The sequence below is a fragment of the Panthera tigris genome, chromosome C1 (genome assembly GCF_018350195.1).
Source record: "Panthera tigris isolate Pti1 chromosome C1, P.tigris_Pti1_mat1.1, whole genome shotgun sequence".
Classification (NCBI taxonomy): Eukaryota; Metazoa; Chordata; class Mammalia; order Carnivora; family Felidae; genus Panthera; species Panthera tigris.
In genome coordinates this window covers 14,219,553-14,236,627 of record NC_056667.1, presented here as the reverse complement: position 1 = coordinate 14,236,627, position 17,075 = coordinate 14,219,553, and the positions used below count along the sequence as shown (strand labels likewise).

At 53.6% G+C, this 17,075-nt stretch overlaps 1 protein-coding gene across 1 annotated transcript; it reads right to left on the bottom strand.

Annotated features, from left to right (window-relative positions):
* Nucleotides 1-1,011: 1,011 nt before the first annotated feature.
* HTR6 (5-hydroxytryptamine receptor 6) lies at nt 1,012-13,534 on the bottom strand. Its single transcript, XM_015538129.2, has 3 exons — nt 12,821-13,534; nt 2,298-2,456; nt 1,012-2,097 (listed from the first exon to the last, which is right to left on the bottom strand). Exons 1-3 carry the CDS (start codon nt 13,532-13,534, stop codon nt 1,648-1,650), a joined length of 1,323 nt encoding a protein of 440 aa, XP_015393615.2. The 3' UTR covers nt 1,012-1,647.
* Between the last annotated feature and the right edge of the window lie 3,541 nt (nt 13,535-17,075).

The following is a 17,075-nucleotide window of genomic DNA, read 5'->3' as shown; positions in this document are numbered from 1 at the left end:
ATATTAGCGCCGAATGGATCCTCACGTATGCGTTTGCTTGTTCATTCAACAGATATTTACAGAACTCCTGCTGTTCTGAGTCCGAACAGCCCATTTCGCCCAGGGTCTCAACCTACTTCACCAGCTGCTTCTCCATCCCAAGGGGCCCCTCAAGCAAATCCAGTCCACACCATGGTCACTGCCTCAGGTAGTGTTTATTGGGAGTCCACTCAGGCAGGCCGGGGGGCTGAGGGGAAGCCCCAACAAGCACCGTGACCCCTCTGTGGCTGGTGGCCAGGGCCAGAGTTGACTCTAATCAGCACCAAGGAGAGCGCCCGGCCGCCATGGAGGGCCCCCTGGGAATTTGGGTTGGTGGAAACTGGGGAGGCCTCTGACTGAAAAAGAACTTACGGCAGGTGAACTGTGGAGACCAAGAGTCCCCCCGCCTCAAAGGTAACCCAGGCTCCTGTGCCAGGGTCCACCTACCTGCCCGAGGGCAGTAACCCACACCAGCGATGGCTTTTCCACTCTGCTGAACTGAGGGGCCACCACTGTTTCCCTCACTGACCCAGGGAATGCCAGAAGGAGGTGGGGCAATGGGCTGGCCTGTCCCCCATCAGTTGGCTCCCTTCTAGGTCCAAGGAAGTCCAAGATGAAGGGAAACCTATTCCTGGTGTTGAGCAAGGAACCACCTGCCCCCACTTGGCCCCCAGGAGAGGCAGGGCCGCAGCCTGGGAGTGGACACGGGAGCCCCACTCAGCATCCAGAGCTAGAAGTCGGGGAGCCATAGTCAGGTGGTGGGATCTGGGCCAGGAGTTCTAACAACAGCAGGTACCACCTACAGCAGCACCACCGGCGGGTTCTGCGGGTTCTGTTCCACACATGCTGCCCTAATTCTCATGACACCCTAGGAGGCAGGCATTGTTACCCCACTTTGCACACGGAACATCAGGCTCAGAGAGGTTACAGAACTCGTGTAAGAGCTAGGAGTAGTGGAGCAGAGGTTCAAACGTATGCCTTCCTGACACCCGGGGCAGGTGTTTTTCTGTGCATCCTGAAGGCAGTGGCCAGAATGAAAACCGGCAAATCATCCTCAGGGCTAACGATCATCCAAGCCAGCACGTCTCAGACTGTAATGTGCACACAGTTCACCCCTCGGCTCTCGCTAACATGCAGATTCTGACTCAGCAGGTCTTGGGTGGGGGCGTGGGTACAGGTGTGCATTTGTAACAAATGGCAGGGAGGTGACGCTAATGCTGGTGACCCACGGATTACACTTTTTGAGGAGTGAGGGATTCAGCTCAGCACTAATCTACCTCGGCAGACAGAGGCATCCCTTCCCTACAGTCTCCTAGAATGTCAAAGGAGATGGCTGTCTTCCCCCCAACCTGAACCAAGAGGTCCTTTTCCCCTCTGCCAGAGTCCCCCAGCCACCTCCACACACATCCACGGGTAACACTCAGCAATGGAGCATCCTGGAGAAAGCAGTATCTGAGCCAGTTTTTATCCCAGGGAGTGGGCAATGGGGGCTGGCTCGATGCACCCCACCGGAATTCAGAGGGCTCCCAGGAGACCTGCAGCCTCCAGCCTTAGCCCAGAGCCAGTCCAAGGCCTTGGGGACTTGGTCCCATCCGGTTCAGCTCCCCACTGACCAGCTCCAAGCCCAGGTCAGTTCGTGGGAGCACCAAGTGGATGCAGCTGCAGCTGGGGTTCCACCGGATCGATGTCGAAGAAATTGACCACAGCAGCAACCCTGGCAGAGGGCGGGGGGTCCCGGGGGACCTCTCTACGCAGCAGCGGCTGGGCCGTGTGCTGCAGGCCCGATGAACCACCGGAGCCTGAGCCCGAGTCAGAATTGGAGTCAGGTGGCAAGGACAGTGGCAACACGTGCTGCAGGCTCAGGCCCGGCCGGGGGCCGCTGTGAGAGGTACGCATGGAGGGTGAGGCCAGGCTGGCCCGGCGTTCCCGGGGGCAGCGGGGACACGGCAGGAACCTACTCAGGGCCCGCTTGAAGTCCCGCATGAAGAGTGGGTAGATGATGGGGTTCATGGTGCTGTTACAGTAACCCAGCCACGTGAGGGCATCGAAGAGGCCTGGGGAGACGCAGTCACACACAGCCTGGAGAGATGGGGTATGTCATGCTTGGTCCCGGAGCAGGCTCACAGACCACCCCACCCAGCGTGGATGGGACAGGCACACACAAACACAAATGCCATGAGAGGCAGCCCACCCTCCTCCATCCCCATGTCTGGGCTGGGGTGTGGTTCGGGGCCTCCCCAGCAAGGCCTGGACTCACCTGCGCCCTGTGGTGGCATTACCTGGGCTATGTTGGCCACAAAGAAGGGCAGCCAGGTCACAAAGAACATGCCCAGCAGGATGCCCAGTGTCAGACTGGCCTTTAAGGCCTTCCTGCTGTGCTTGGTGGTCAGACGCCTGCCATCAGCCAACTCCATCCCTGGGCGTGGGGTCCTGGGCACCTGTGAAACAGAAGGCCACATACATAAGATACCTGAGAGAAGAGCTCCAGTTCGACGCTGATCCCAGCCACAGATGAAGCTTCGATCCTAATTCTAGACTGAGCCCTAGTACGAGCGATACACGGAGCCCTCCTGATCCTTGAATGAGCCCTGTGGTCCTAGATTCCCCAGTTGCAGACCTTACCCTGACTCCAGAGTGAACCTTGATCCCGGCTCTAGACCAAGCCCTGACATCAGCAGTAAACCAAGCCCTGCTCCTGGTCCCAGGCTGAGCCCTGATAACTACTATAGATTGAGACCTACATAACCAAGGTCCCAAACTGAGCCTCATCTCTGGACTGGACTTGAGCCCAACCTTAGCCCCAGACTGTGGCCTGAGCTCAGCAATAGACTGAGCCCTGATCCTGGCCCTGCACTGAGCCCTGGCCCTGACCCTGACACAAGGACCTCTAGGAAGCACAGTAAACAGAGCAACACTGCCCCAAACACAAATCAGACAGTTCAGAAGACCACCCTGCTCACCCCACAAAGGACAACACTCAGTTGACACACATGACTGTGAGCCCCAGCACCACACAAAGCCTTTGGCCTACAAGAATTAGTTCCAATTAAACAGTACTTGATGGCAATCCCTATCAAAATAACACCAGCATTCTTCACAGAGCTAGAACAAACAATCCTAAAATTTGTATGGAACCAGAAAAGACCCCAAATAGCCAAAGCAATCCTGAGAAAGAAAACCAAAGCTGGAGGCCTCACAATTTCAGACTTCAAGCTATACTACAAAGCTGTAATCATCAAGACAGTATGGTACTGGCACTAGAACAGACACTCAGATCAATGGAACAGAATAGAGAACCCAGAAATGGACCTGCAAACATATGGCCAACTAATCTTTGACAAAGCAGGAAAGAACATCCAATGGAATAAAGACAGTGTCTTCAGCAAGTGGTGTTGGGAAAACTGGACAGCAACATGCAGAAGAATGAACCTGGACCACTTTCTTACACCAGACACAAAAATAAACTCAAAATGGATGAGAGACCTAAATGTAAGACAGGAAGCCATCAACATCCTCGAGGAGAAAGCAGGCAAAAACCTTTGATCTTGGTCACAGCAAGTTCTTACTCAACACGTCTCCGGAGGCAAGGGAAACAACAGCAAAAATGAACTACTGGGACCTCATCAAAATAAAAAGCTTCTGCACAGCGAAGGAAACAATCAGCAAAGCTGAAAGGCAGCCAACGGAATGGGAAAAGATATTTGCAAATGATATCAGATAAAGAGTTAGCATTCAAATCTATAAAGAACTTATCAAACTCAACACCCAAAAAGCAAATAATCCAGTGAAGACATGGACAAAAGACATGAATAGACACTTTTTCCTAAGAAGACATCCAGATGGCTAACAGACACATGAGAAAATGCTCAATATCACCCATCATCAGGAAAATACAAATTAAAACCACAATGAGATACCACCTCACACCTGGGAGAATAGCTAAAATTAACAATCAGGCAACAACAGATGCTGACAAGGATGCGACAAAAGAGGAACACTTTCGCATTGCTGGTGGGAATGCAAACTGGTACTGCCACTCTGAAAAACAGTATGGAGGATCCTCAAAAAGCTAAAAATAGAACTGCCCTATGACCCAGCAATTGCACTACTAGGTATTTATCCAAGGGATGCAGGTGTGCTGTTTCGAAGGGGCACATGCACCCCCATGTTTATAGCAGCACTATCAACAATAGCCAAAGTATGGAAGGAGCCCAAATGTCCATCAACAGATGAATGGATAAAGAAGATATGGTATATATATACTATGGAATATTGCTCAACGATCAAAAAGAATGAAATCTTGCCATCTGCAACAACATGGACGGAACTAGAGTGTGTTATCCCACGTGAAATTAGAGAAAGACAAATATCCTATGACTTCACTCATACATGGAATTTAAGAAACAAAACAGATGAACATAGGGGAAGGGAAGCAAAAATAATATAAAAACAGGGAAGGGGACAAACCATAAGAGACTCTCAAATACAGAAAACAAACTGAGGGTTGCTGGAGGGGTTTTGGGTGGGGGAATGGACTAATTGGGCAAGGGGCGTTAAGGAGGACACTTGTTGGGATGAGTACCGGGTGTTATATGTAGGGGGTGAATCACTGGAATCTACTCCTGAAATCATTATTGCACTATGTGCTAACAAACCTAGATGTAAATTTTTTTAATTAATAAATTTTTTGAAAAGAAAAATGAACAGTACTTGACAAAAGAAGTTCTGATGCTGTCCAGGTCTGGCACTTTCTTCATATACAGATTCTCCTCATATTTGGGAGTAATGCTCTTGCCTGCACCATTACCCTCATGCTAACGTGCTTTTCTGAAAACGTGTGCACAGAGCAATGTTTGCAATAAAATCAATTTAGACTACTAGGGATGCCACTAACCTTGGCATTTTATAACCCAAATTACAATGTGGACTGGCAGACAGACATCTTCATTCCCAAACATTGACTTAAGAGCTGGATTTTGGGGAGAAAAGGAGGAAAAAGGAGCTGCCCCACAGCAACCATCGAAGGGGACACAGGCGTGAGGAGGTTAGAATTTGACTTTGGAAACTGGCGACCAGTAGTCCCAAAATACTAAAAGCCTTGAACTGGATGATCCTTTAGCCCAGCTATTCCCTTAACTTTTTCAACCTCCTGAGCTCATTGAGAATCCAATGAAATCTACAAAACCTTTTCCCAGAAAACGAAAAGCTTATAAATTCTTACACATGCATACACAGAGAAGGAAAAAAAACATCCCACATTTCCAGTGGGTTCAGAGACCACCTTGAGGTTCATCCATGAAACCCCTGGGGCCCATGAAAGCTGGGAGACAGAGCCCCCCTCTGAACTGCATGTTAGAGTCAATTTGGATTTTCATACACCAGTTTTACACAAAGTGAGACCCACCGAGATTTGCAGTTTAAGTAAATACCAGTGTGCCGAGGTGTGCACAATTAATTGAACTGTGCAAAGTTTGCGTGTGCTGCCTGGGAACACGCCTGGCCTTTGGAAGCCAGGGATTCCTCTAACATTTCCTAAACTGCATGAGAGCTCAGCTTAGCTCTTGAGGCAGCAAGAGGTGGGTTGGGTATGGGGTGATGAAAGAGTCAGAAGGAGGCAGGAAGGGAACCAGATTCCCAGGCAACCTCCACAGATGGAAAGGGGGCGGAGGAGGCAAAGCCAAGAAGACATGTCAGTCCTGGGGAGCACCAAAGCCAAACCCCCACCCCGCTCTCAGGCACAGGGGCCCTCTTCCATCCGTGTCTTCTCTCCCAGCCTCCTCAGGGTATCCAGACTTGGGGTCCTGTCCATGGTGCTGAAACCCCAGGTATATATTCTCTTTCTATAGAATCAAGGAGTCCTATTCTAGAATGACAGTGGGCAGGAAGTCGGAGATGAAGCACACTGTAACTCCCACCAGGGAGCTTATCAGTATGTTTACCCAGGTGAAATCTGGTTATAGGACCACCAGAGACAAATTCACAAGGAGCAGCCTATGAGAAGCACTTGATCTCTCCCCTCTGTCTTGGTGGGGCAGCACTGTGCGGAGGCAAGAGCTGGGTTTGTAAAGACAAGTGATCTGGCTTCAAGTCATGCCTCTACCACTTACTCGCTCTGTGATCTTGAGACAGTCTCTGTTTCCACATCTGTAAAATGGGAAAAACAATACTCAGCTGTGGAGTCATTGTGAGGCTGTGGATAATAAATGCATGCACAGTGCCTGACATAGAGTAAGTGCTAAATACACGGTAGCCCTGATGTTGGTTCAGTGGCATGTGTTGGAGGCTGGGGAAATCTTGAGCACCCTCAGAAACCCTGTCCTTCTGCCAGCAACTCAGGCTCCCCGAAGCAGCACAGATGTCAGGACAAATGCTCTGACTCACCATGCTGTATGTAGCAAGGGAGGAAAAAAGGATCTGCTTTTCTCTTTCCTCTTCTCATTTTCTCCCTTCCAGAGTAGACTCTATATGGCTTCTGTGGACCCACCATGGTCAACTTGGAGGAGAGACTCCTGCTTCCCCCAAAGATCTGCCTTGCCTTCAAATTGCTTCCAACAGTGGGGATAGCCAATAGGGGAGGAGGGAGCCACCATTCTCAGAGGGACCACTCATACAAGTATCCCCCCTGACCTCTGGTGACCTGGACGGAGCAAGAGACAGCCTTTATCTTGTCAGAGCTCTATGGCACTGGGGAACTGAGACAATGGGGAGATATTTGGGGGCAATCATCAGAGAGGGAGCTCCAGAAAAGGAATTAAAGACGGCCTCAGATTCCCTCTCTAGGAATCTTCCTGGGGAAACCCTGGGTTTTTCTTTCTTTTCTTCTCTCCAAAGAGTTGACCCAAAAACACAGACAAAAGGGCAAGGCTCAGAGAGGACAGGGGACCTTTCCCAGGTCACATTGTCCCAGTACAAGGTCTCAAAGCGAAGCACTCCAAGTGACCCCCAGTCAGCACTATAACCCACATTTATAGCCCACACTACAACCCACTTACTATGTGTCGGCATCTGATATTCATCATGCCATTTAATCTTTACACAAGGTAGGCATTATTATCCCCATTTTGCAGGTGACGTCCAGAGAGGCAAAACAACTTGCCGGAAGTGACACAGCAGATAAGTGTTGCATCAGGGATTCAAAGTCCTTTTTAGCTCCAGAAATTGCACTTCTTCCACTCACCACACTGCCTCCATTTGGGGGCTTCCAGAAACCCCCACCAGTGTCAGCCAGAAGCCCTCATGAAGCAGAAGCCAGTGGCAACCACCAGCCTCACCCTGAGGTCTAGCTGATGCCAGCTTCACCCTGCCCACTTCTCTGCCCTGTAACCACCTCATGGCCCCTCAGGGCCGTGATCTGTTGTTTGCCTGCCCCTCGGATATGCGTGTCACCGCCAGAGCGCAGGCTGCCAGGAGGCAATTCCACCTACAGGCTCCTGTGTTCAATAAATGCGCCTGGGTGGCTCAGTCGGTGGAGGTCTGACTCTTGATTTTGGCTCAGGTCATGATCTCATGTTTCGTGGGTTCGAGCCCCGCATTGGGCTCTGCACTGACAGTGTGGAGCCTCCTTTGAATTCTCTGTCTCCCTCTCTGCCCTCCCCCACTCGCGCGCTCTCTCTCTCTCTCTCTCTCTCAAAAATAAGTAAACACTAAAAAAAAATACCTAAACACATGTCTGTACACGTTGCATATACAGAAATGTGTATCACAACACAGGAAAAAAACTGGAAACAGCCTAAACGTGCAAGGAAAGAGAGTGGCTAAGTAAACCATGGTACATCCCCACTATGGACTATGACACAGATGATTAAAAGAACATAATCGATCAAATGAAAAGATCTCCAAGACGTAATATCGATATTAAGTGATAACAGCAAGTTGCAAAATAATAGGGATGACGTGATTCCATTGCTGAAGAAATACACAAAACAAAGCACTAAGTCTCTTTGGGTGCATCAACAAATATGGACGCACAAAGAAAAAGGAGTGGAAAGACATATCTTAAATTGATAAGAGTGTCCCTGGGAATGGAAGGTGATTGGGTGGAACTTGAGAGGTCTTTCATTTTCTCCCTATGGCCAGACTTTTATTTATTATTTTTTTTAAGTAACCTCTACCCCCAATGTGGGGCTTGAACTAGTGACCCCAAGATCAAGAGTCGCATGCTCTACCCACTGAGCCAGCCAGGCACCTCCTGAATTTTTATTTTAAAGTGTACTGATGTATTCCCTTGTGTGATTTAAATTGTCCACAATCACCTACTCCTAGCCTAAGGGTTCTCAGACAGACTGTGGAGCCAGAATCGTCTGGATTCAAATCATGGCTCTGTTACTCACTGGCTGTGTGGCCTCAAGCAAGGTATTTCACCTCTCTGAGCCTCAGCTTTCTCATCTGTAAAATGGCAATTGTAATGGCATCTACTTCGTAGGATTGTAGTCAGGATTAACTGAGATAATATGCATAAAGTCCCTTGAACAGCACCTGGCACATAGTAAGCACCATGTAAGAGCCAGCTATCTTCTCTGTTATTAGAGTTCAGCTCAACGCTCTGATTCTGGTGATGTGGCTGCTATTGACGGCAATCGTGGGGATTTCCCCTAGAAAGGCTTGAAGGGATAACTTCTCCGGAACCATATATCTTACCACCAAGAGGAAAGGGGGGAAACTGCCACTGGTTGAGCACCCAGTTTGTGCCAGGCTTATATACATTATCTCACTGATTCTTCAAACAGCCTCATGTGATACATGGCATCACTCTGGGGTAGAGGGAGGTGAACGACCTGGTCCAAAGTCATCAGCAGCGATGGGAAGGAGGCAGGACCCGAACCCCTGACCAGCCGGATGTACAAGCACCTGCACCAGCTCTGGCTGCTCCGGGCCGCCTTGTTCCCAGCAGCAGCCGAGGCTGCCATGCTCAGCACTGCTCCTCTGCAACCCTTCCCCAGCTCAGCCCCCTCCTCCGCCCCCGAGATATTTCTGTGATCACAGCCTCTTCTGAGGAGGAGGAAGGACAGCGATGGAAGGGAAGGCAGATCACTGAGACAAAGTGGTGCAGAGTTGGGTGAGGGCGGAGGAGGAGAGGGGGAGAAGCCGATGGGAGAGACGGGGGAGAGGAAGATGGGGAGATGTAGAAGGAAGGCAGAGAAGGGGGCGAGGTGGATCTGGAGACAGGGGTGGGAGAAGGGGAGAAAGATGAGGTGCCGAGGAAGACAGAGGGGAGAGGGCTCCAGACCAGAGGCACAGGTCCTGGTGCTGAGACAGCTGGGAAGGCGAAGTCTCAGGCAGACCTCCTTCTCTCCGGCTGCTCTCCATCGCTGAGCTCCCACGCGGGTCCCTCCCGAGGATGGGCACCAGCCCACCCTGGCACAGATCTGTCTCTCTCTCTCCCCTTGTCCTCCAAGCATCTCACTCACTCTGACACCACTCCTCCCACGCCCCTCTCTTCACCCCCAGCCCAATCCCTGCCTCAGCTGTAAGTGGGACCCCTTCCTCACGGCCGCAGGGACAGCGGCTGAAACCACCGAGCTAACCAGTGGCTTCGGAAAACCCCATTCAAATAACTAGGTAGAGGTGGGAGGTAGCGGGAGAGAGTAAAATGCTCAAGCCCGCTCAGGTACCATGTCCTCAACCCCAGAGGAGCTGGGGCCTCAGAAACGCATGTCCCCCACCCCTCCCTCGTGGGGAAGCTAGCAGCTGGACTGGGGAAGGGAGGGAGCTAAGGGCTAAGCGGGGCTGAGGACAGGAGGAAAGGGGTCCAGTGTACCCCGAGTTTTGCTCATTCTCATCAGCTCCTGCTGGCACTGAGAGCCCCCCACTGCCCGCTGAAAGCTCGGTCTCTGAGGCAGGTCAGCTTGGGTGGGAGGAAAGGGGTGGTGACCCAGAAAGACGGACTAGAGGCAATAGTCCAGAAACAAATTCCCCAAATGCAGGCAAGTGTCCGGGAAATGAGGAAAACAGGCATGGAGGAGGCTTGCCGAGGAGCTGAGTGGTTCTGGAAGCAAGGTCAGTGGTGGGGTCTGACACCTCCTCTCTCTCTGAACCTCAGTCTCCCCATCTGTCCAACGGGATGATGGTGGTCCTTGCCCGGGTGGGTGTTTGGGGGATGAGCTTAGCTCGGTGCCCGGCACATAGTGAGTGCTCAAAGACTGTGGGGCTGCAGCTGTCAGCACCCCGGGGGGATTCCTGCCCAGGTCCTGAGGCCACAGTCTCAGGTGCAATCCTGGTACCAGCCGATTGGCTTCATGGAAAGAAAAATGGGTCATAAGCACCGTCGGAATGGAGAGTCCAGCCCAGTCCCACCCCAAGCTCATCAAGACCAGCCAGCTCGTCACATCCTTAGTCACCACTAGAGCAGAACCTCCCAAAGCACAAAAGTGGAAGATGACCCTAGATGGTAAATGGACCCATAAAATAACTGAATCACAGAGTGAGAACATGAGGCTTGTCCAGCATCCTCCCAGCTCTTCTGGTCACGTCCAGAGAAAAGTCTCGTGTTCGTGCCGCTGCGCCTTTAACATCCCCCTAACACCCGAGAGAAAGCGGGCCTGGGGGCTCGGCCACTCCAATCACGCCAAGCTGGACTTCAATAACACTGCTGGGGTTCCTGCCGCTCACTGAAGCTGTCTTTGTGATTGCCTTCCTTCCGTTTATGGCAAAGGTACTGAGTTTCCATTTCCAGAAGAGATAAGAAGTTTCCTTTCTAAACAAGTGCATGGAAGTAAAAAGATAAGTGAAATGATCTAGAGAAAATGCTAAGTACATAGGGAGGCAGCCACTTGAGGCGTGCGGGTGGGTGGAAAGAAGGAAGGTAGATATTCCAAGGTGGTTCCAGATGCCTGAGGTTTGGGAAACGCTCCTTTACAAGAACCCAGGGAGAGAGTGTGGATGGCCCAAGGCAGCCGTCCTACCACTGGAGAACCAAGTCAGGGTCACAGCCACCTGAGATTCAAGAATGTTCTCCAAGCACAGATAGAGGGAGGGAGTAGGACTGCTTTGCCAGGACCTCCTGTCCACCCAAGGCCTGTTCCCCCGGTTTATGGGCCAGCCACACTGCTGGCGTGGGACAGGCAAGCTGTTCTGTGGAAATGCCTTTCAGCCCCCAACCACCCAAACCTCCAGGCACTGCCCCTCGATCCTGCAGGAGCCTCCTGCACCTGGAGATAGATCAAGATTGGAGAGCTGATGGGGTGCCTGGGTGGCTCAGTCGGTTCAGCTCAGGTCACGATCTCACAGTCGGTGAGTTCGAGCCCCACATCGGGCTCTGCACTGACAATGCAGAGCCTGCTTGGCATTCTCTCTCTCTCCCTCTCTCTCTCTCTCTGCCCCGCTCCCCTCTACCCTCAAAATAAATTAAAAAAAAAAAAAGATTGGAGGGCCCAGTCAGGACTTTCCTCAGAGCCTGTGACCTCATTCTCTGGGGTTCAGGCCTAGTCAACCTAAACCCCCATTCGTCAGGGGTTTAGGACAATAGGCACTGAGACTCCAGTGCCAACTGGCCTGAGTGACAAGAGCGGCCAGTCTACTCCAGGCACTGCAGGCCCTTACCACTCACGAGTAATTAGTAAGCACCTACTATGTACAGTGGGGATCAAAACCTACCCAGATGTTCCCAGCCCTCACGGAGCTTACATTGTAGTAGAGGAGATTGACAATGAACAAGTCAACAGATAAACCTGTGGTCAGGATAGAGAATAACAGAGTGAGGGAGCACAGACGGGTCTGAAGACAGGGTGGGCAGGCACGGACTCCGGGAAGAGGTGACCTGTGAGCTGAAAAGCAGTCGGGTAGGGCAGCCCCAGGGGAAGAGCGTTCCAGGCAGGGGGAAGAGCAGTGCAAAGTCCTGGACACAGAAGTCCATCTGGTGCCTTCCAGGAGCATGGGAAGGCCAACGTGCTGGTGCAGAGAGAGGGCAAGGGGAGGAGGTGAAGCGAGAGAGGTTGTCAGCACCAGATTCCGAGGCCAGATCTTGACATGGGTGTCCTCTTTTCTCTTAAGAGTGATGGGGCGCCTGAGTGGCTCAGTCGGTTAAGCCTCTGATTCTTGGTTTCGGCTCAGGTCATAACCTCATGGTTCGTAGGATCGAAACCCCGCGTCAGGCTCTGTGCCAACGGAGCGGAGCCTGCCTCGGATTCTCTCTCTCTTTCCTCTCTTTCTCCACTCTCTCTGCCTCGTCCCCTAGTGTGTGTGCGCACGCTCTCTCTCTCTCTCTCTATCTCTCTCAAAATAAATAAATAAACAATAAAAAAAAAAGGAATGATGGGATCACTTTCGTTCTGTAAATTGTTGTGGCTCCTGTGCAGGGAAGAGACAGGAGTGGGCCTGGAGTGGAGGCAGGGGAAGCCAGTGGGAGACCAGAAAAGGCCTCCAGGTAAGAAGCGCTGGTGGCCTAGATGGGGAGGGTGGCATTACAGGTGGCACAGCTTTAGGAGGGCAGCACCAACAGGCCTTGCGAATGAATCCCATGGGCATGAGGAAGAAAAATTATTCCTAACTTTCTGTCGGGTGATGCCACGATGTTGCCATTTGCCATGATGGGAAAGACGGGACAGGAGTAGGGAGGGAGGGCTGGGACCCCCTGAATTCCCTTTTTGCACATGGAACCTTCGAGAAGCCTGCCCCACATGCTGATGGAGCTGTCCTAGAGACAGCATTGAGTCTAGAGCACAGAAGAGGGGTGGGAGCTGGAAATGGCCACTCGGAGGTCACCACCAAGTGCACATATTAAGTGCACGCTGCCCGGTAGGTACCCAGTGGCTGCTCATTCCCCTCCATCCCCCCAAGCCCAGCTCTCCCCGCACACCCCGGGTACCTGCAGCGTCGCCAAGGCCTGGCCGGCCATGCCGGTGGTGAGGGAGGCCACCTGCACCGCCTGCTTGCGGGCGGCCAGCAAGATCCTGCAGTAGGTGAAGCAGATGGCGCCCGAGGGCAGGAAGAAGGTGAGGCCCGAGGCCACGAGGACGAAGGGCAGGCTGGCCAGCAGGCGGCACTGGCCCGGGGCAGGGGCCCGCGCGCGGCCCAGCTGGTGCCAGCCCAGCAGCAGGGGCAGGAACGAAGCGAGCGCGGCCAGGCTCCAGGCGCCCAGGACCAGCGCCAGGGCGCGCGGGGGCGTCATGCGCAGCTTGTAGCTCAGCGGCGAGAGGATGAGCAGGTAGCGGTCCAGGCTGATGAGGCAGAGGTTGAGGATAGAGGCGCTGCAGCACATCACGTCGAAGGCGGCCCAGAGCAGGCAGAGGCCGCGTGCCAGCACCCAGCGCCCGTACAGCGCGTTCAGCATGGCCGGCGGCATCACCACCAGCCCCACCATCAGGTCCGAGGTGAAGAGCGACACCAGGAAGAAGTTGGACGTGTTGCGCAGCGCGGGCTGCGTGCAGATGAGCGCGATGAGCAACGAGTTGGCCGCCGCCGTCAGCGCGATGACGACACACAGCGCGGCCGCCACCCAGCCGCTGCCTGCGGGGTCCGAAGGCGGCCGCGACCCCCAGTCCGGGGTGCTGTTGTTGGCGGGGCCGGGCTCTGGGACCATGGGGGCGAGGGGGTGGAGAGCGAGGACGTCAGGCCCGAGAGGGGTCCGGAGGACGAGGTACGGTGGGCGGGAGGACTCGGCAAGGGACCTGGAGGAGCGGAGACTGGATGGGCGTCGTCGGTGAGAACAGACCGCCACCAGGGAGCAGGCGGGAAGACAGGGACAGGCGCACCGGGTGAAGGGGCAACGGCCCAGGAAGGTGGGGAGGGGTTATATGGTGTGAGGTGGGGCTACGGAGCAAACTGGTGGGGAGTTCGGGAGGGGGCACACGATGAGGCGCCAAGTGGAGAGCGGGCGGGAAGTCGGGAGGACGAGGCGCCAAGTGACTGGACGGTTGGACGGGTGGGAGCAGAGCCCCCTAGAGGGGGCGGGCGGGAAGATCCGGGCGCGGACGCCTGCCTGGGGCGGGGACCCGGGGAGCCGGGAGCGGGGGACGCGCTCAACCCGGGGCACCCCCTCCGTGGCAGGTGGGCGTACCGCGGTGACTCGGGTGGCGGCGGATGGGGGGCGGGGGGGGGGGCCGCACGCGAGCCCCGGCCAAGCCCCCGGTGGGGAAGGCAGGTCTCCGAGCCGGCGCAGAGGCAGCCCGGGCTTGGGCGGCCACGGCCCCCTGCGGCGTGCGGGAGGACACCGGGCCGACCCGCGGGGACAGGAGCAGCGGCGGCCGCGCCGCCGCCGGGTCCCCGGCCCCGCTCCCGCCCGCGCTCGGTACCTGGGCGCTCGGCGCTGCTCCGCTCCCGGCGACTGCGGCAGGCGCCGCGGGGCTGGGGGAGGAAGAGGCGGCCGCGGGCCGGGCAGGCGCCCAGGGAGCCCGGGAGGCGCCGCGAGGGGCAGGCGCGCGCGAAGGAGCCGGTGGCGCTTCCAGGAGCGCGCGGTCCCCCGCGCCGCGGAGCCTGCGCCCCGCCCCGCCCCGCCCCGCGGTGGGCGGGGACAGCCGAGCCCCCGCCCCGCCGCGCGCGGGGCCCTCCGCACCCCCAGGTCGCCGCCCCAGCCTCGGCCTCCTCCACCCCGCACACCCCTCTCCGACCCTCTCGCGGCGGCGGCGCAGGAGGAACTCAAAGGAGAGGCTGTGGCCGCGGCTACCTAGGACTGCTCCCCAACGGGGGGCTGCCCACCCGCAGCGGGGGTCGTCGCGCTAGCAGGGGGAGCCCGTTGGGAGCTACTGGGGAGCTCGCTTGCCCTCCAGTGTGTACACACACACATATGTGCACATATGTGCGTATAGAATAGTATATGTAGTCCTTCAAACCTTTAAACAGCAGGTTACCTCCTCCTTGGGTTCCTTTGAGCAGAAACCTACATTCCCGACAGCCTCACTGAGGGTGAAGTCTCCGATTCGGGAATCCTTAGGCCAGATGCGGTGGAGACACCACAGGTAGAGAGGTTGGGTGTAACACCCCCGGAAGGTGACCCCTCTGTGTGTCTCTTCCCCTAGCTAAGAAGAATCTCTACCAGAAACTTCACAGATCAATACTGGGGCTTCCACTCATTCATTCAACAAACATTTATTGAGCACCTACTAGGTGTTAGGCACTATTCTGACCAATCAGGACACGAGAGTAACCACAACCGACATCCAGCTTCACGGAGTTTACATTCTAGTCGAAGGAGACAGACAGTAAACAATAAGCATAATAAACTTTTAAAGTCGCCGTAAAGGGATCACTGCTATGGGGAAAAAAAGAAAACACGGAGAGCAAGCAACCTGAGGGAATCTGAGGGGGGAGGGGTCTTTTTCCCTCCACAGAAACTGAAAAGGAGTACCTCCCATGTACACGATTCGCGCCATGTTCCAGAGGCTTTACTCCATTATTCCTACCCCTACATAATGCTGATATGTGGGTGTTAAGCTGGGACTCACCCAAGGTCAGCAAGTCTAGTGGAACTGAAACTCAGGACCGTCCAACGCCCAAGACAGAAAAACCTCAAGACCCTGCAGCACCCCATCCACCCTCAAGTCACTATTTGGTGCTCAGAGTCCCAGGCTTGCCCACAGATGGGGCTGTGGAGGAGGAGGAGGAGGCCTTTATTCATCCATTCATTCATTCATTCATTTATAAGTCTAAAGAAAACATGACAACTTTATTATTTGTTCATTCTGGGTGACAGATTCACAAATGTTTGAGGATTTTTTTAATGTTTATTTATTTATTTTGAGAGAGAGAGGGAGGAAGAGAGCGTGCACACGTGAACCGGGGAGGGGTGTGGGGGTAGGGGGTGGGGAGAGAGAATCCCAAGTAGGCTCCAAGCTGTCAGTGCAGAGCCTGATGTGGGGCTCAATTCCCGAACTGGGAGATCATGACCTGAGTTGAAATAAAGAGTCGGACGCTTAACTGACTGAGCCCTCCAGGCACCCCCCAAGATGTTTGTTATATTGTGATCTGTACTTAACTATAATTTAAAAAAAAAAAAAAATTGTCTAGATTGGGCTGGGTAGTGGTGCCACCTTGTGGCCACACTGTTATTATCTTGAATGTAAGAACTTTCTTAAAGCTCCATGTGTGTGCTCTTAAAGTTTATCATCTCTGTCATGGAATAATAAAGTCCTAAACACCCTTAATGTCTCAGGGTAGAGAGGGGCCTTCAGGGATGCTCAGTCTCTTCTTGATTACTTCTAGCCATGGGGAGCTCCCTCTCTGGAGGAGAAGGCTGGTGCCACCTCTATTATGCCTGCCAGAGTTCTGCATTACAGGGAGGGAGAAACTGAGGTCCAGGGAGGTTGTGAGGTCTGCCCAAAGCTGCTTTTGCAGAAGATGCTGATTAACTGGATAAATTCCTTGTGTTCGTGGTCAGTTTCCTTCACTGCTGTAGGCTCAGCATATATTAAGCTCCTCAGTAAACATCTGTTCAGTGAATGAATGAATGAATGAATGAGTGAACAAAACTATCAGCCCATCCACCAGCAGTTGTGACCCAATCACTCATTCTCGATAATTAGAACGACAGCTGGCATTTTTCTTGTGTATGTGTGTTTTGTTTTTTATTTTTTTTTTTTAATTTTTTAACGTTTACTTATTTTTGAGACAGAGAGAGACAGAGCATGAACGGAGGAGGGTCAGAGAGAGGGAGACACAATCTGAAACAGGCTCCAGGCTCTGAGCTGTCAGCACAGAGCCCGACGCGGGGCTCGAACTCACGGACCTCGAGATCATGACCTGAGCCGAAGTCGGCCGCTTAACCGACTGAGCCACCCAGGCGCCCCTGTGTGTTTTGTTTTTTAATGTAAACTCTACACCCAATGTGGGGCTTGAACTCAGGACCCTGAGATGGAAAGTCACATCCTCTACCGGCTGAGCCAGCCAGCTGCACCAACAGCTCGTTTTTCAAGGTCTTCCTACTTTCCAGGCACCGTTCCAAGCTCCATTTGTACATCAATCTATGTAAAGCTCACCACGACCCTGGGGTTAAGAGAGGTGTGATCATTAGTCCCCATGCTACAGATGGGGAAACTGAGCCTCAGAGTTTAACCGACCTCCTCAAGATTACACAGCTAAGAAGTGGCCCGACCAGGATTTGAACCCAGGGCGACTGGATATTCCCA